At 33.4% G+C, this 20,333-nt stretch overlaps 4 protein-coding genes across 4 annotated transcripts; 1 reads left to right on the plus strand and 3 right to left on the minus strand.

The window, feature by feature from the left end:
- Nucleotides 1–3,497: 3,497 nt before the first annotated feature.
- EAE97_009358 (uncharacterized protein) lies at nucleotides 3,498–3,969 on the minus strand (the record flags this gene model as incomplete). The annotated part of the gene is made up of 2 exons (XM_038879873.1): nucleotides 3,498–3,823; nucleotides 3,919–3,969. 2 exons carry the CDS (start codon nucleotides 3,967–3,969, stop codon nucleotides 3,677–3,679), a joined length of 198 nt encoding a protein of 65 aa, XP_038729429.1. The 3' UTR covers nucleotides 3,498–3,676.
- Nucleotides 3,970–5,583: 1,614 nt separating this feature from the next.
- On the minus strand, nucleotides 5,584–7,188 carry EAE97_009359 (uncharacterized protein; the record flags this gene model as incomplete). Its single annotated transcript, XM_038879874.1, has 2 exons — nucleotides 5,992–7,188; nucleotides 5,584–5,918 (listed from the first exon to the last, which is right to left on the minus strand). The coding sequence occupies exons 1-2, from the start codon at nucleotides 6,365–6,367 to the stop codon at nucleotides 5,584–5,586; spliced, it is 711 nt and encodes a 236-aa protein (XP_038729430.1). The 5' UTR covers nucleotides 6,368–7,188.
- Nucleotides 7,189–15,197: 8,009 nt separating this feature from the next.
- On the minus strand, nucleotides 15,198–18,262 carry EAE97_009360 (uncharacterized protein). The gene is made up of 3 exons (XM_038879875.1): nucleotides 17,579–18,262; nucleotides 16,373–17,530; nucleotides 15,198–16,297 (listed from the first exon to the last, which is right to left on the minus strand). The coding sequence occupies exons 2-3, from the start codon at nucleotides 17,465–17,467 to the stop codon at nucleotides 15,758–15,760; spliced, it is 1,635 nt and encodes a 544-aa protein (XP_038729431.1). The 5' UTR covers nucleotides 17,468–17,530; nucleotides 17,579–18,262; the 3' UTR covers nucleotides 15,198–15,757.
- A 242-nt stretch (nucleotides 18,263–18,504) lies between these two features.
- Nucleotides 18,505–19,484, plus strand: EAE97_009361 (uncharacterized protein; the record flags this gene model as incomplete). Its single annotated transcript, XM_038879876.1, has 2 exons — nucleotides 18,505–18,848; nucleotides 18,908–19,484. The coding sequence occupies 2 exons, from the start codon at nucleotides 18,505–18,507 to the stop codon at nucleotides 19,482–19,484; spliced, it is 921 nt and encodes a 306-aa protein (XP_038729432.1).
- Nucleotides 19,485–20,333: the final 849 nt, after the last annotated feature.

Here is a 20,333-nt window from a genome sequence, read left to right on the forward strand (position 1 = left end):
GGATTGAAGGAGCGGTGTTTATATACTGATTTGAGGGACGTTAATGAGTGAGACAAGGTTCGGGAGTAGGGAGGAAGTAGGTCACAAGAAGATTTCAGAGGAGTGAGAGTGAATACTATCTGCTCTATCGTAATTTTTCCCTTTCATGTACGTATCGATATTCATGACATCTCTTTATTTACGTTTCGCATCTTTTATTTCAATCTTAGTAGGGCTTTAGATTACTGTTCCAATTTTAAAAGTGAGTACCTGCTATCTACCCACCTATCCCGCTAATTTCATCTTGCTTCACTCCTTGATTTCGAAAAATTTGAAGAGAAAAAATAATACAAAGTTGTTTAAAGATCGATGAGTCTTGAGTTTTGTGGAAATTGTGGATTGTGCAAACATATAGATCTGTAGGTGTGTTGCTGATTTCAAGGTCGGTAATATGGTTTGTGAACGTAGTAAGAAGAATTGGGAGGTTGAGGAATAGAAAGAGCCAGCGATGGAGTAAGCGAGAAGAGCTGGGTTTGTGATTGAAAAGGTAAGACATGGGAAGGGAAAGTTTTGACACTGGTTTATTGTCGTTTGGTCAGTTTGTTGTTATATTATCATCTGAATCGCTTTTATAGGGATTGCTGTTGTGATACTGTACTGGTAGGCTGATCTGATGTTCCCTTCCAGTATAATTCTTTATCTAGAAATTAAATTGTCGGAATACTTTAATACCTGTGTAGAACTTGTATACAGTGTCTGGTACTTCTGTCAAGTCTAACTTTCATAAACTCCATCCACTTCTGAGTTTTGTAAGGTTAAAAGCTAACAGAGAAGAGTGTGTTTAGATATTGACTCCGTAGGCCTACCTACCCAGAGAAGATGCCCGAGTAGGCGAAAGCGGGGTACTGGAGGAAGGAGGAGAGGTACTTGACTTGAGGGGTCATAAGGATGGGCTTGCGTAAGGAGTGAATACAGCTTACTTATCTTGATTCTCTCGTGCGACTGAGAATGCATTTCCACCTAACTCTTTAAAGTGAATGTGGAGGCTATAAAGATCGAGGAGTCCCCAACTTTAGGATCCTTATGGTTGGGAATTGGCGAACTATGCCCGACAATGGAGTAGTGAATTCTGGGCTCTGAAAGACGATTCAAGAATTGAAAAAGAATGTATTTGGTGAGTGATAGAGGGATTGATTTGAATGTTAGAAATAGTGGTAAGAGTCAAGTGTTCGTGCTGTTACTTGTGGTTTTTGGTTGTCGTTGGTTTTACTGTCCTTATTTTCGTCTGGAGATTGAAGTTTGAATAGTTGCTGTTGTCATTTATTCAGCGCGTGTTAAGTAATCCCGTTTCTTTACGCGAGGTATATCTTTCTATTCCTCTACCGATAAATTTGATATTAGCTCGGGGGTTGAGTATTATATCTATATTAGATATACCTCTACACCATCCCAATTCTCACACAACAAAGCTCATGGGGCATCAATTAAACCGACGTTGTATACCAGATAATCAGAAATGAGTAGATATTAGCATATTTATACATCAGTTTGAGGAGGGTGTGTATAAGGATAGGCGTGAAACAAATGAATGCGGGGCGATGACCTGGGAGAATCAGATTTCAAGAGATTCTCAGTAAAATGATTGAGTGAATTCATTCACTTTTTCATTTCGCAAATTTTTTTGTTTACAATTGTGTTTACCTTTACATGGCACATGACTAGGTACCCTCCTAGAATCCTACGATCAGTAAAGTATGGCCAGGCAGGGGATGAAAAATTGACGAAGTCATAAGAATCAAACTTCTGAGATCTCTGGTCATTAGGGGTATTCTACTCGGAATTTACGACCCAGTCTATTTCTAATTGTGGGATTTATGGGTAGGAGTTGTGGCTTGCGGATGCGGTGTGGACAGGATACTGGTGGTAGGACGCCAGAATACGGAAGACTGCGATGCAGTGGATAGAGAAAGCAAATATAATTCTGGTTGGATTTGCATTGTTGTCTTTGCTCTTAATTTGTTCTTTCTTTTGTTGTCATCGATTTACTAATGTTCTAGGAAGCTACTCTCGTTTTTCCATACATAGTCGTCTGATATCTCCTCCATCTCCATCGCTTAACCCCGTAATTCCCTTAAATCTTCACGGAAACTAGTGGAACTTAGCATCGTGATTTTCTCCAGGCTCTTCACAATGGAGATTCAAGCAGACCATGGGTTTGTGAGTGAAGTGTTTTTGGTTACATATTTGAAAGTTGGAAAGGAGATCAGGTGCTATTTACATATTAAATACCAATGAGAAGTAAGAAGGTAGATGTCAGGCAGGGCGGGGCAAGGCCCGGAGATGAGGGGTGAAGGATGGGTCTCAGAGTGGAATGAGTGAATAAACCTTCATCTCTTGTGCATGCGCTCAAATCCATATTACGTTGCACATGACCTGGCCTGAGTCACTAGGACTCATGAGGTTCTTGGGACGCAAGACGAGGTTATTTAAATCTTCAGGTATTCCGTAGTTTCTGGATCATCAAGGTCGCAACTAAGATTTGGGCAGAGTATAATGGCTGCCTGTTTCTGGTCGTGATAAAACTCTTGAAGTGACACGGAATGCCAGTGTGAATTCAGAAGCAAGGAAGAGGAAGAGCAAGAGATGGAACTATGGCTCCAGGGCTTTGAGACATTCATCATTGTCATTGTCATTGATTTCATCTGTTTTATATCCATCAATTCCCATCTATGCCGTCTGATATCTGCTGTTGTTTGTTGCCATTTTTAAAACCGTCGGGTGTAAGGGTAGAAATGGACGGTATGGGAGAGCTTTATTTTACTGGAATTTCAGCCAGAATCTCTTCAATACTTCTATTGGATCCATGCTTGTGTCTCATCGGCTCTGAAAAGTTTTCGTGTGAGAGTTTTGGTAGGAGTTCACAGGCAGAAATGTGATTTATATTACCATTAGTGAAGTGAATGTGCTTGTTGGTTTTGATCTTAGTTTTAATAGACTGCAGATATATCCAGAGGATACCAAACATGTGTTTCCGACGTGTTTAGTGCTTGCGGAAATGGAGGTCCTTCAAGGTAAAGTCTTTGACGAAACACAACTTTCGCCTCACTCTTAGATAAAGTAGCCATGTATTGTGAAAAAATTCGTCCGTTTTCGGTGCGGATAAAAAGATATGATATAGCGGGGTGAGCAAAAAACTAGTGAGCGGTTGGGCTCAAGGTGTCTAGATGCAAGCGAATACGATGTACTAGTGTTTCGCGTCCTTCGCACCCTTGTGAATATACACAGTTAGGTTTTTATGTATCTTTCTAATCCAACGCAAGCCTATAGATACAATTTAATAGAATCTCAAAACAAAGAGTTGAAGGTGGTGGGGTATGCATTTTCATAATCATGAAACCGTTTGGATGTTCAGCTAACAGCAGTATTGAAGACATTTGATCACTTTTCACGTAGTCAAACGAAGGCCAAAAAGCTTGAGCAATGATCGCGTTTCATTGCTATTTCAAAACGAGTGGCTAGGATCTTTGGTCCAAAATCTTTCAATCACTTATCCAAGTTATCCATATTTCATTATCACTTCGAAAGTTCATCATCCAGTTTCGCCACGCTGCCAACAAACAAAATAATCGACACACCAAACAAGATTTCGATTTGCCTTTTGGACCAAGAAAATGTTGTATGTTAATCACATCATATCCTACTTCTTGTTTGTTCCAGCTTGACCGGCATTTCCACCACCAGTACCTTGACCTGCTGCGGCTCCACCAGCGTTTGCGTTGCGGTCTCCGGCTCCTTGAGCGCGTGCGGCAAATCCTGAAGAGGACATATCTTTACCTCCTTGGGCCTGTTATTAGATGTGTTAGCTTGGGCTGCAGTGAGATGCTAAAGAGACCTTTGAGGAGAACACATAGGCAGATAGGAAGAGAACGAGAGACGTACTTGACTTGATTGGATGCGCGAAGCATCATCTTTGGTCATCTGGATGGGCATGATGACGAAATTTTGGGTTTGTTGGGGGTAGACGTTTGAGGCTTAAACTGTTTCGTTGAGTGGTCAGTAATCCATAATAAACACAACCGCTTTTTCAACAGGGATAAGAACATAATCTACAGAATGAAAGGTGTTCAAAGGGTTTATAAAGTAGGAATTATGATGATGAACAGCCAGTTACTCACAGTTTTGGCTGGCTGTATCTGTGTATGTATTTGTGCGAATCTTGTTGACTTGATGAGGAAATACAATTGAAGAGTGGGACAATCTCCAACATATATCCTCAAACTCAGGGCTTTGGGAGCAAGAGCTCCGCGTTCACATGCTGGAAAAGGAATAAAATGTATGGGGTGTATGTTACCAATTAGGCTCAATGACTGCATACATCTCAATTCATGGAGAGCGAATGGACACCCACCCACCACTTTCCTTCAAGATTTGCAGGTGATCATAACGCATGATACCGTCGGTGAATGTTGCAGCCCGTCTCAAATCATTGGATTTTTCACTGCGAAATTGCATCAGAGTATATCGGTAAGTGTTGTTTGCTTTACTGCATGCTTTTTAGATTAGAAATCAAGCAGAGCTGTCGGCAAGTCCCAGAATTCGTTGTGTATTTGATTTAAATCCTTACGGCTAGCTACTCCATGAGGCATTATTCGGAGGTTGAAATATTCAATTAATCGAATCCGAATAGTTGAAAGGGCAAAGTCCGTTTGCAAACGGGAAATGCCCAATAATCAACGATTTAAGCGAAGGTTCTCCATCCTTCCCGTCATTATGCTTGATTACAGTATCTGATTAACTTTCGACGAAAAGCAATGAGCGCAGTATGGCATGACTTTTGCTGAGTGCACTGCATATTCTGTGAGGTGTTACTTATGACTATTGGTTATCAGTACCACTGAAATTAGTAGATGCGGGGTAATCATGTGTGTCGTAAGTTTGGGGTGACGACATGTAAAGTTGACCAACATTTCTCCACTAAATCGGGTTGCACACATGTTGCGAAAGCAGGATTCTCTGAGCTTGGTCTTTTTGATGTATATTCAAAAGTGCGTGGATAGTTGGATCTCGGGGCGTTTGACTATTCGTTATCAACATTCTGGGCCTTGTCAAAAAAAGATGTCGCTTCCCGGAGTCCGTATGGGTAGAAGAAAATCCATGGACCGTCCGTGAAGGTCTAAAGATGGAAAAGAAAAGGTTTGCTTTTTGGAAAGATATATGCCGATCAATGCCATGCATAGTGTTGATGCCTAGTTACATACATGTAGATTATGCAATTCGTAAAATGAAAGAAGGCATTGGGAAGGATACAATGAAATGAGAGCAAAATGGAAGTGAACATGCTGCAACCCTCTATCCAACGTCAAAAATTTCAGACAATAAGGAGTCCGACAAGTTTCATCAGTTTCTGGAGATTTTGAATCAATAGCCCGCAAATGGCATGTTGAAACTTCGGTCATGCTCTTTACTTTTCTCGTCTTGGAATTTTGGCATGACTTGTATTGAGAAATACGAGGCGTTTGCAGGTGTATTAAATAAAATACAAAAGGTTCCAATGTCATAAAGATAAGATGATGCCACTCCAGTGGCGTACCAAGAGTAGAACCACTAAATCAGTGCTACGATCAAGCCCAAGACTCCCATGGCAGACCCAGGCTTGACTTTTCCGACACCCGAGTTTACAGTTGGTGCAGTACCACTTGCAGAACTAGTAACAGATTCAATGGCCCCGACAGGCTTCAAGCTTGAAGAACTTGGGAAAGACGTAGCTACGGTAGCACTAGATGTCGTTCTTGTTTCTAAATCTGTTGCGCTGCTACTAGAGGTTCTAGTATTTGATGATGTTGCAGATGCGCCCTCGACTGTCGTTTGCGATCCATCTGGCGCTGTATACACGCCAGTATAGACATTTCCAGTGCCTCCTGCGTCATCTGCATATTCCCCTATAAGATTAGTTAGCTTCATTCGTTAATATAAATCTTGCAGAACATGGTATTTCCATGTCGGAGAGCTCACCAGTTTCTTCATTCAAACAGAACAATGATCCATCGGTATATTCGTAGCATGTCTCATCGTCATAACAAGAGAGAGTATCACGCGTCTTTAGAATCAACTCCTCCTCGCCATCGTCATCGTCGCCGCCGCAAGCAGATCCTCCAACAGCGTTGCATTCACCTTGGCTTTGCATATCATAGCATACCTGTAAAGCTTTTGGGTTGTTTGCATATTCGGCACAAGGATCTGAAGATGTGCCTGAAGAGCCGTTTGTTGTCCCTCCTGTTGTACTACCACTCTCGGCCCAAGAAATTGCGTTCGACGTTGTACACGTGGTTGAAGCAGCCATAGTTAAAGGCGAGACGACACATAACACTGTGATTATAGATAAAATCATGGTGGTAAACGGAAAATATAATGGTCTTGATTCGAACAGATGTGATTTTGTCCGAGAAAAATGGATAGAATTAGAAACAAAAACCTTAGAAAATGAGAGTATGTATAAGAAATTATTCTTCGAATTAAAGACGCATTTCTGAGGACTGGAGATGACACCGCGTTCTTAATTATCCATAATGGAGACCGACGGCAATACATGCATTCTCTCTGAGAAGCAAGAAGACTATGCAAACCAAGATTTTATTGGTTTATATACGAGAGAAAAGCCATTTTCTATGATCATGCACAAAGATCCCGTATAAGAATTCGTCGATATTGGAGAAATCGGTGAATTGTGGTGGTTTTTTCTCGGAGTGAGCTTTTCTCTGCCTATTTCATGGTGTACATGTTGGAAATTCGCTTCTTGGCAATAGCTAGCTCGAGACTCCCAGAGTAGTCATTGGATTGAGATATCAACATAGTTTCAGATTGCCCAGCTGTGCTTGTGCACTTGGCAACAATTTACTGACTATCAGGCGTCCAAACTTACACATAGATAAATATAAATAATCGAGCCGTAGATGTTCAACGCCTCTTTGTTTATCGGCTGAATTGATTAGCTAGCGAGCTTCCACGAGTTACCGTCTATGGTCTCGATTTGTCCACCACTGTTGAGGCTGAAGAGTTTAAGCTCAATATGAAAACTTGGCAATAAAAACTAACTCTTTGAAATATGGGAGCCTGGCGAGCAAAGAAGAGCCCCAAGAACGTGACTCGAAGAGCCTCCAAATAGGCCGGGATTGAATTTCACGTACGGTTTTCTTTGGTAGCTGCTCCTTAATACGGCGACAATACTTCCGATCTCTTAATGGATGAATGGAATTGTGGCTATCTATTGGGGTTGTGATGATAGAAATGAGGTGAACGCGATTTCCGCGCGAAAGTCGGAGGGTCAGGTGGATCACCAGTGGGTGCACGGACTGACGAAACACGCGCTTTTTTGAAAATACCCTCAAAATAAACAATTCAAATTATAAATAATTAATTCAATTTTGAAATACTATTAAACACATAATTAACTAAATATAAGATTATTTTTATTAATAAAAAATTATATAAAAAATATAATTTATTAAAAAAATCAATATTTTATAAAGAATTCAATTAATATTATATAAAAAAAATATATATTTTATTTTATTTTAATTAGGTATATTAAAATCTATAATTTATTAATAATTTTAAAAAAAATATTTATTAGAAAAAAATATATATAAATAAATTTGTAAGTTTTTAAAGAATCTAAAGGGATTTATATTAATTAATAAAAATACTTATAAGATATTTATTTTATTTTTTGAAATAAATTATAAATCAAAACTTATAAAATAATAATTGAATATTTTCAATTAAGAATAAAATAATATTTTTTTTAAAAAAATTTAAAGAGATTTATAAATTAAAATTAATATTACAAAACTATTTATTTAGAAAAGCTTTTTATTAATATAAATTATAAAAAGTATTAAAAGATTGGGTGGAAGAGGCCTCTGTATTGACTATATTACTACACGTGTAAGCATATTAATCCTCTTATAGTATTATATGAGGGGATCAATATATCTATCTATAGTTTGTCTAATCTAGCCTGTTTAGGTAATTGTATTACTAATCACTATACATGTTTAGCACTAATAACTTCTATTCCTTTTAATATTTCCTTATAGAAGTTATTACCTTTAATTTCCCTGATCTTTTGTACTTCTATAATCTCAATTCTAGCATATTCTTGAATCTTTTGAATGTTATTTTTGCTAAAGATTTAGTTATTTTATTTATTATTATATTTAATGTATTAATGTAATTGATTATTATCTTTTATTTTTTAATAAGATTTCTAATAAAGTGATAGTATATATCAATATATTTTGATTATTTATATAAATACAGATTTTTGATTAGAGTTATTACTTCTTGATTATTATTTAATAATTGAATAGTATTTTTATATATAGATATATATTTTGTCTTTTTAAGATCTTTGAGCATTTGAACTAATTATCTTCTTTGCTTAAAGAATATTACTATTAATATATATTTGAACTTAATATTTGATATTACTATTAAATTCTGCTTTTTATTAGCCTATAATATTAATTCTTTATAAAATATAATAACTCCTCTAAAAATACTTTTTTGATTATATTGATTATTTGTTCAATCTATATTAATAAAAACTTTTATAATATTTACTAATAAATTATACTCCTTTATAATTTGATATTATACTCCCTTAGGCCTATATTTGAGTTTCTAAGTAATTGTAGCTCTTAAATATTATATTAAGTTTTTTATTCTTATTTTATAGTATTTTGTTAGCTTTGTTATATATTGTAACAATCAATTTAATACAAAGGAGATATCTGATTTTATATATATTATTGAATAAATAAGGCTATTTATAGCTTATTGATATTTAGTAATATTAATTAGTTTATTGTTTTCTATAGCTAATTGTAGATATAAGTAATCAACAATGAATATTTTCTTAATATAATATTAAGTGTATAAGATTCCGAATTTTGTAAGTATAGTTTCCAGATATTCTTCCTAATTTAATATAAATAATCTATTTACTTAATGTCTTATAATCCTAATATCTAGAATCTTGCTAATCTCCTTTAGGTTTTTGATATTGAAATATGAGAAGAGTATTATAAAGAATTAATTAAATTGATCTTTTAAAATCGAAGAAGCGATTATATTATTAATATAAACTAATAGATTAAATTATTGAGTAGTGTATATATACAAATACGGATTAATAAGACTTTAAATAAAGCCTTAATTGATTAATTCGGATTTTAAAAGTTAATTCTAATTTTGTTCAGTTTGTTTAAAGTTATATAAACTCTGTAGTATATATAAGACATATCCATTTGATATATTGATTCTTTGAGATAATATGAGATATATCTCTTTTTTAAAATGAGATTTTATAAAAGTATTCTTTATATTAAAATATTAGTACTTCAAGTTTTCCTTTGTAATAATTATTAAAAATAAGCAAAATATATTGAATTGTATTATAAAAACAAAGGTTTTATTATAATCTTTTCTAAAAACTTAATTAAAACCTTTTACTATTAATTATACTTTGAATCTCTTAATTTTATTATCTTTCGTTTTTATTATAAATATTTATTTTATTGAAATAAGATTCCCTTTTTTTGGTAGAATATATTTTTTTTAAGTATTATTTTTAATTAATAAACTAATCTTTTTTTAAATAATTTACTTTTATTTTTTATTATATTTAGAATCCAAGACTGCCTAGTTATATATAGTAGAAATAGAGATTCCTAGAATTTATTTTACAAGGAAGACTATATTCTTATCTATAGAATTCTTTAAAATCATTTAAAAACTTTCGAATACTTTTGTCTTAACATTCGGATTAATTCTTGATATAAGGGATATAGAAATTATAATATGTTTAATAGTATTTTTATTTAAATCTACTAAAAGTATTACTATTATTATTTTTATTAGTTTTTGGATATACTTATCTAGCTTATTATTATCTCATTTGTATTTTTGAAAAAAGTATTTTTTAGAAGGATTTATATTTATAGATATAATTAGGGTTTTTATCAAAAATTTATTAATTTCAAATATTATATTTAACATCTCTATTTCTTTTGTTTTTGAAAATAGAATTAGTTCTATAAATGAATTAATCTTTATAATATTCTTTTTATTATTTTCATTAAATTTTTAAATATTATTGATTTTGAATATATTAGGGATTACAATTTTCAGGGATTTAGAGATAGTAATATCTTATAGAAACTTAAATAGGGATTTTTATACTTTTTATATTTTATAAGATCTATTTTTAGATTTTTTATTAAAAATAATATTTTTTATATCTTGAGGTTCTAATACAGAATTTTTTATTCTCAAGTCTAAATCTTCTTCTCTTTTGGATTTGTTTATAGTTATTTAACTTACTTGTATAATATAATCTAGTTTTAATAAATATATTCTGATATATCTATTAATTATATATAAGTATTCTATAAAGATGCCTATTTGAGCTATATTTTGTAATTTATTATACTATTAATTTTTTGGGATTGTTTTTAAATTAATATATATATAATATTTGCTTCCCCATATTCTATAATAGTTAATATCTGGAGTTAATCTTATAAATATTTCGATCAGATTAATAATATTGTTATCAATAATCGATCCAGTATTTGTTCTATTCCTACAATATATATTATATTCAATAACTTTATTTCAGAATTTCAATAGCAATCCAGTCTCTTTTAGTATAGCTCTCATATCAGCTTTAATAATACTGATATTTCTCTCAATAATTCCATTCTAATAAAATAATATTATAATAGTTAATTCTAATTAAATTCCAGAGTTCTATTCTTTAATAGTTTGAATTAACTCTAATATATTATTAATTCAAATAATTACTATCTTATTATTAATATCAAATTCTAATTCAATTTTTTATTTCTTTAATTTTAATATAACTTTATTTTTTATCTTCAAGATTAAAATCTAATTCATTTTTATTCAATTGTTTATAATTAATAGAAAGTAATAATTTCCTTATAAGAATTTTAAGAATAGATTAATAATATTGAAATAAATAAAATCTAATTTTCTTGTTTTATAGGGACTAAATTGTTTTGGAATTAGATTTTTTATTTTAATAAATATACATATTTTGTATACAGGGATCTTAAATAGGACTTTGATTGGTTTTTCTAATATTATAATTTTATAAAGATTTCGTATTTTCTTTAGATTAAAATAATTAAATTGTTTATATTATAATAAATAAGTTTTTAGATCCTTTTTGATTTTATTTAAAGAAATATCTAAAGTAATCTTATTTAGTTTAATATTATTAATAATCTCTATACTTTATAGAATAATATCTTTATATTCTTTTATAATATTTAAGATTATATAAATTCCTTTATCCATTTTTATTTTAATAATATTTATTTTATTTTTTTGAAAATACATATAATTTAAATTAAATCTACTTTTGAATCTAATTTTACAAATTTTTCTATTAAAAAGAAGATTGACTCCTAATCCCAGTATATATAACATTTTTGAAAATAAAATCATACCACCATTTTCTAGCTTTATTATAATAATATCTATCCAATTATAATATATAATTTTCCTATTAATTTTTATTGTTTTTCTTTTTATCTTTTTGATATCTTTAAAGAAGAAAAGTTGATTAGATATATATAAAAAAGCATTAATATCTATATATTAATAAAAAGGGGTGATTTTACAAATAAATTCTTTAAAAACATAGTATTCTTTATTATTAGATTTTTTTTTGCTTTCTGATAAATCGAGGTTAATTGGAAGACTCTCGCTATTTACAAAATAAGCTTGATTATTCTTTCTTTTAGAAAATAATATTTTGATTGTCTTTTTAAGTATTGCTTTTTGTCATTAGGCTCTATAGTATTTACAGATTAGAACTTATATAAATATAAAATCTTTATAATTATATAGAAAGTGATTTTTTTGTTTATAAAGATGATAAATATAAGTATTGATTGTTTTCTCTTGATTTTATTATATTGGTAAATTTGATTCTCTATTATCTCTTTATCGGTTTAGGATTATATACTTTCTATTAATAGTATAAACTTATTTTGTCTTTTGAATATTGAGTTTTTTAATAGTAAAATATTTAATCTTGTCTTTTATTACTAATGTACTTTAAACGCTTATAGCATCGATTATTATTTGGTATTTGCTTAAAAGACTTTTAATTAGAACTAAAAATAGAGCTTCGTCTTTATATGAGTTTTTGAATATGGGGTTGATAGTACCAAGCTTGTATCAATATTCTTTCAATTTATTCTAGGCTTTAATAATAGTTATCTCTAGATGGCTAATAGACTTAAAAATGAATGTTTAGATTATTATCAAGTATAAATTGGCTATAATATTATTAATTCTTAAGTACTTTGATTTCAAATAGTTCTATAATATTTATATTATATTATATTTATTAATAAATATTTTATTATTATTATTAAATGATTTATATATGTATGATAATATATTAACTTTATTTTTTAAATATTTAGTTTTTTTATTTAAATTAAACCTGATATTTATGACTTTGTTTTTTTTGAGGATCAGAAAAACTTTAATATTATTGATTTCCATTCTAATTCCTTTAATCTTAGTATGCTTTTATAATATAAACTCAATTATATAAAACCAATTCTTTTTTTTTAATTGTATTTTTATTTATTGAAATCATCAATTATAAATCTCTTAAATAAGATTTAGAATACTTTTCATTTGTTTTTTGGTTTTATTCATTTTGATATCTATGTAAAGAATTTATAAGATTTTTTTTTCTCTTTTTTTATATAAATAGATCTATATAGATTGTAAATATAGGTATATTTAATATTATATGCTTTTTGTTGTATTATATATGTATTTATTTGTAAATAATATTATATATTTTTTCAATTCCACAAATTGGTGGTAGTAGTGATTACAATATTGCATACTGTTTATAAAATAATACTGTATATTCTTTAATTTTATGAATTAGATTGTAATAATAATCATGTTAATAATATCCAGAGGCTATGTTAATTAGGTTTTATAATTTATTAAAAGATTAAATAAAAAAGATTTCTGTATTGATTATATTACTATATGTGTAAGTATATTGATTTTTTTATAATATTATATAAGGGGATTAATATATCTGTCTATGGTTCGTTTAATCTAGCCTGTTTAGGTAACTGTATTACTAATCACTACACGTGTTTAGCACTGGTAACTTCTATTCCTTTTAACAAAAAGTATATTATTTTCAATAATATTTATAAATATAATATAATAAAAGAATTTTGGAAATATATTATATATACAAACGAAATATATATAAATCCTATTTTTATAAGAAAAGAAAAGATTCTAAAAAAAGCTGGGATTCGATATAAATCAAAAAATATAATAAAATACTTTTTATTAAAAGATAATAAAATCTATTATAGAATATAGATTTTTTTTAAAGAAAAAGATGAAAAACTTAAATTCTATTATAATAAAAAGGAATATATAAATAAACCAATATTTGTATTTAAGTTTAAAAAAACAATTCAAAATTAAAAATCCTAAAGAATATAAAAAAAAAGTTTATATATAAAAAACTAATAAATTATATTCTAAGAATATTAAGCCTTGAAATAATACTATAATATAAAAATATTATACAAAATAATTCTTTTTTATTTATATAAAAATTATTGAGAAATTATAAATAAAGGATTTTATATATAAATAATTTTTAATAAAGAATAATAATAATTCTTATAAATTCCTTAAATATAATCTTACATAAAAACTTAAAGATATATATAATATCGAAAATCTATTTTACCCCCCTAATTCATTTAATTTAAATTTAATAAAAAATATTTAGAATATATTAAAGTAATAAGTTTAAAAAAGATAATAAAAAATATAAAAGAAATTAAAAAAGATTATATAAAATAAATAAAATAAGATTATATAAAAGGAAATTTAAAAAAGATATATTAAATTACTCAATAAATATAGAACTCTTATTAATATTAATAAAGAATATATATAATTAAAATTATAATAATTATTAGTTATTTAATTATAATATTATCTCATTTTGGGTTTTTTGAAGTTATATAGATTATCCCGTGAGTCCGTGCACCCACTAGTGGATAAGAATTTCTGGTGACTAAGCATCTTACACGAGCCACCAGTGGGTGCACAGACTCACGGGACAACATGACAGGAAAGCACAATTTCACACTCAAATTTATCAACTTCAAAACTCAATCAAAATTCCAAATTCCATCTAATATTATTCAAATCAAGATATATGATTTATAAATATAAGATTTATATAATATATAAAGATTGAATCTTAAAAATAAATATTAAATTTAAAAATCAAATAGTATGTTTTTTTATCAAATTTTTTGATGGGATATTATATAATCGATTGTATAAACTTGAATTTTTTTTTGAAATAAAACTTTTATTATATAAAATTCTTATACTTAAGAATAATAATTCTTAATTTTAAAGTCAAATATCAATTTTTTGAATTTTAATTGAATTATCAAAACAGCTCTTTTTGGTGTGAAATTGTGCTTTTCCTCTTAAGTGTCCTGTGAGTCTGTGTACCCACTGGTGAACACGACACTTCTCTGATGTTACTGTTGTTTAAACAACTTGGGTACAATTATTCTCCATCGGTATTACTCTACCTACAACAACAACAATAAGAATATCATACCGTAGTTCAAGGGAATGAATAATACATGTCAACCAATTCACCGGTCAACATCTTCTTTCCATACATTGCCAGCGTCGCGAGATCGCAGAGCAGAGCAAAATAATTAGAATAACTTTCCCCTCTGCAAATCTGCCGAACGAGATCATCCGCTGGAATAAAACGACTTCGAGCGAATAACAAAATGAGATATAATAATGGGCTGAAAATAATTGGTCGAGAGGCGTGGATAAAATTTAACGAGAATGATTGTAAAGGGACAACCTCGAATGTGATGCTGAAGAGAGCTGTCACAAATGCACACAAGAAGTCTCTATCTACAAGCTAACGTTAGGGTCTCCTATTGCAAAAATTTCCAATCTTGGAAATGGTAAAGGAGCCTAGGTTGCTCTCCTCGAATGACCGAACTTTACCACGAGTTCTTTTGTCTTTCATCTTCCCTCGACCTCTCAAGCTCTCTTACATCACAATGTCACATTTACCTGGCCGAACGAGGGAAATGGAATCCGATTCAGAACACTGAGCAGTTCTACCATCTGTGAACCCTATCTCACTTTCCTAGGGCCACACCAAGCAAAGTTTCAAGTAAAAACATCACAGGTTTGTACTTTGCTTATTTCGTCCCCGAAATAGGTCACCTCACTGTAAGTTTGCCAAGTACTTAAGTCCTAGCCGAGATTGGGCCCTCATCCCTGGTCACATTCTTCTTCTATCAATATTCAAACGGCTTGACGAGACGTTCCTGTTATCTGCCATTTTGTCATGATTTCAAGTAGCCTCATTCGGTCCAGAGAACTCTTGTCTCATAGTACCTACCCATGAGGCCCAGGATCTCAACCTTCGAGTCATTATCAGCTTCCCGGCTATCGAACAGGAGCTTCATTGTTCCCATCATGAATTAAAACCGCATGAAGAAAATATTGCCAACTCTATCCTGGTAATAATGACAAGATTGGCCGGGATCGCGCCATGTTTACATTACAACCCCAATTCCCATCCAAAACATTCAAATGAACCTTCGCAATGCTATTATATCAGTCTTCACTCTTCGCCCTTTACCCTAACCAACCTCGTAACACTTGTTCCGTCTCCCAAAATCTCCACTTCTTCCTCAACTCTGTACCCACCCCGCCGTGGCAATCCCCAAAACACTACCGCCCACCAGCCTACCCCAAAAAGAATGATGCCTACCCCCACAACAGCGTATGTCGCATACCAAAACCCCACATCTGCGCTTCCCTTTGTCGGTTTAAAAAAGGGGCCCGCGATCAATGCCAAACAAACTGCTATCCTAATCCAAACTGCCGGCAACCATGCTTTGAAAGGTCTCTTCAAGTCTGGCCGACTATAGCGAAGATAAATTAGTCCTAAAGAGAGGGCTAATGCTGCAAATTGACCTGGATAACCTTCAACGTCTATGATGAAGTTATAGACGTCACCTCGAGGAGGTATAGCGATCACCAGGAAGGAGGGAATGTAGTGGACTATTAGACCGCCGAGAGGTGCACCGAAGGGAGCTGAGGAGAGGTACTTAGAATAGGGGAGGAAACCTTGACGGGCTATCTCTTGGTTCACACGGGCCTAGTGACGCAGGGCTAATTTGAGTTTTGGGCAATTGTGAATCATAGATGGCAAGACGAATGATTGAAAACTTACGAGTGTAAAAGTGACAACCATAACATTTCCGGCCGCACTAACCGCCACAGCCAATGGCAATAGGATTCGCCCCCCTACATCACCAAAAACTCTCACGAAAAACAATGCAGCAATAAGTTGTCCACTTTCCTTCACTTCCTCCAGCGGAACCACAGATAAATACGCAAAATTGGCTAATAGATACAACGAACAAGCTGTAAATAAGGCAGCCGGCGCGACAGTCTTCAACGTTCTGACCGGGTCCTTGACCTCGTTAAGAACATTATTCAGATTCGACAATCCTGCATAAGAATACGAAACTTTGAAAACAGCAGTTGTCAGAGTTCCCCAATGCCAATTTGAACCAGTCCAAAGTCCATCCCAGGAAAATCCTTCCCTGGATAATGTAGGAACTTCAGGTCCTATTTCTGGAAGCTTTACACCGAACACCACGACGAATATTCCAGTTAGGGCCATGAAAAGGATGAGACCTACTTTGATCCATCCTAAGAAGTTTTGAATCCATATTCCCGTTTTGAGAAAGCATCCATGAACGATCGTTATCCAGGTTAAGAGTCCCAAGGCGATAGCTTTTTGCCCCAATTCCGTACCCTCAATTCCAAAAGCAAAAAGCACATATTCGCCAAAAACGATGCAATTGCTTGCTGTAAACCCTAATAGTACTGCTTGTACAGCTACAAGGGTGCTGGCAAGAAATCGAGGTCGTGGATAAGTAAATTCAAGGTATACTTTTTCGCCTCCAGATCTAGGAAGCATGCAACCATATTCTAGAGAAATTTGAAGACCGAGCCAAGCAAGTATAGAACCAGCAACCCAGAGAAGTAAGGCAAGACCGATACTGCCGGTTGTTTTGAGGATGGATCCGGGGGTTGCAAAAATCCCGGAACCGATTACTCGGGATATAACGAGTATGTAGGCGCTTGACCAGGACAGGTTACGACCTAAAGTGCTGGTTTCGGGGATGGTGTCGTCTTCTATTTGACGGGAGGGCTTGGATGGTGGAGAGGAAAGGGAGTTGACGGAGGTTGAGCGAGAGGAGAGAAGAGGCTCGGACTCGAGAGCTGATGAGTCGGCGGAACTTGTTGATGTCGACATCTTTGGGGGATATTGAAGAACGCAGCTACGATGGCATAATTCTCATACGCTGATATTAGAAAACTATACGGCGTTAGCATCACAAAGTCTCGCAATACTGCAGACAATTACATTGGTTTAAGATAAAAGCCACGAGCAAAGTCGTTATCGCGTTGGAATGTGAAGGCCCGGAACATAGAATTGCAATACCCGACGACAGAAGAATGGACTCTATCATAAAAGAGCAAAGAAAACACTTCAGCGAGCAGGCTCGAACTTGGAGATAATTATCTTCAATACAGAATCTGTATCTTTAGCAGTCTTCGATTTTTAGATCGATAGCTGCTCAACTACTATCATGTTTCACCCTCCCCCAATTTCACCATTATCTCACCACCGAAGCCCAGCCATATCAATGATGCCATATGAACTATATAAGACATATATTGAATCGTAACCACACAAAATAGCTTGCATGTAGATCAGCACCTATATGACATCTCATGCAACAATTGCGTGCTCTCTTGTCCCCCGTTGTGATTCGTCGAAAAATGGCGGACCTTATGATCCCTTGACATACGCTGCCTAAACTCTTATCTGTTTTTGTTATGAGCTTTGAAATCAAATATCAGATGTTGGATGTTTTCTGGGGGGGGGTTATGTGAGATTCGACCGAATTTAAGAGACGGGAGAACAAATTGACTCGATTCCTTTTTCGAGACTAACGGCGGGTTATGGGTAAACTTCCTTCCCATCCCACGAATTCTATTTAAAACATGACATTGCGCCATTCTCGTCAAACATGCACAAGAATGCGGGGTTGAAGAACTCGTCAAATAAACATCTGAATAATAGATGTGCTTTGAAATCATACTGGATTAATAATTATATTAGTCTTCTTGGTGCTTCAACGTCAAGTCATCTCGATGTAAAAATAGTACTTATACTTGCAAGATCCAAAGTTTGTAGTAAAATATCCACAATTTCAAAAGACTTTTGATCATACAATTGAACAGACTTGACTAGAGATATTAAACCCCGAAAACCTCATTAGCATAATGTCTACCACACTCACCGAACAAGCTCCCTCCGAGCATATCACCAAGCTCGAGACCAACTCCACTATACCTCACGATATCAAAGGAGTTCTGAATTATTACCTTGATCCAGAAGATGGAAGTCCTCCAGAGCCCAATTACGTGAGTAAGCCTAGCACTTATGATCGTCCCGTCCATTCGGTGGAGGTTACTGTCCACGATATCCGCGGTTCGGAAGACCAGTATACGTTGGACACCACCGGTTTCCAGGTCGTAAACCATGTTAGTCGGGAAAAAGATTTTGTGGATGAGGAGAAGATCAAGAGTGACTACTACGAAGAAACCGAAGAATTGTTGAAACGAGAGTCAGTATTTACTCCGCGCACTGGCTTTCAAACTGGACAGACTGCTAACACGCAAATAGAACCGGAGCATCCAAAATTTTCATCTTTGACCACACAATCCGTCGTGAAGCTCTTGATACAAGAACCCCAGCACCTGTATCTGCTGATTCAATCAATAAGAATCCCACCCCAGTTGTAGTCCGCGGTCCAGTTCAACGCGTTCACATCGATCAATCCTATGCCGCCAGTCCCCGCCGCGTAACCCATCATCTTCCCGAGGAAGCCGAGAAATTTCTCAAAGGACGTTTCCAAATCATCAATGTTTGGCGACCCATCAAGACAATTCTCAAAGATCCCCTTGGTGTTGCTGCTGCCAATTCAGTTGATGACAAAGATCTTGTTCCAATCAAACTTATCTATCCCAATCGCGAAGGAGAAACTTACTCTGTGCGTCATGCTCCGGGTCATAAATGGAACTATTTGTATAAGCAGACACCTGAGGAGGTACTTCTGATCAAGTGTTTTGATAGCAAGACTGATGGGAGAGCGAGACGTGTTCCGCATAGTGCGTTTGTGAATCCCGAACATGAGGGAGAGAAGACGAGAGAGAGTATTGAGGTTAGGGCATTAGTTTTCCATCCGGATGATACAGAATAGAGAGAACTCTGAGGGGCATAGCAAAGACTTTTGAGCCTGTAAGAAATATGTAAGAAGGAAAGCATGAATCTAAATTGAACCAGTATCTCATCCATTGCGAACCATTTTGAAATGCGTGAGCTGCACGTTTAAGCCACGTTCATTTGAATTAGAAACCATCTTGGCTAACATGGCCAACTTCTGCAGTTGTATCATCAGGGAAACTTAAGAAGCAAGACAATTGCCGCTGGGGGTAAGAAGCAATTTGCAGCAGCCATCTCATTCAGGATGATTCTGACCTTACCGAAGATCGTTCGCACACCTAAATTTAGTCTTACCGAGGTTGGCAATGAGCATTGATTGATCTTTTGGAATCACCCTGACAATAAGTTTTGAACCACAAAAATTGAAATGAAGATATATAAATAATGATCTTTCCCTAGACACCTTTAAAATATGCTTTGTTCAACTGTCAAAAATAGTGACTCGGATGACCAGTACTATATTTAGCTATTACGTAATAGCTTGATTTTTTCAAGGCTTAAGTTAAGGTTAATCTATCTCTTTTGCAATCAGAACATACAGAATCTCGGCACTTGGTAATCTCTAACAAACCACACAGAAATATATTGATAATCGATCCAGAGAATCTCGTTACATTCAACAATTTCGCACAAGATCAGTGTGGACGATGTATTAATAAGATTATAAGAGCAGCAAACATGAAATCAACAGTGCCAAGTGGCATGAGGAATGGTTGAAATAGATTCTTCTGTCTGTCTGGAACTCATGTGGCAGGTCAAGCTAGTTACATTTTCAGTATGAATCAAACCGTCATAGAGATTTCAATGACCAGAGCGCGGATCCTAA

The sequence above is a fragment of the Botrytis byssoidea genome (genome assembly GCF_014898295.1).
Source record: "Botrytis byssoidea strain MUCL 94 chromosome Unknown BBYS_021, whole genome shotgun sequence".
Classification (NCBI taxonomy): domain Eukaryota; kingdom Fungi; phylum Ascomycota; class Leotiomycetes; order Helotiales; family Sclerotiniaceae; genus Botrytis; species Botrytis byssoidea.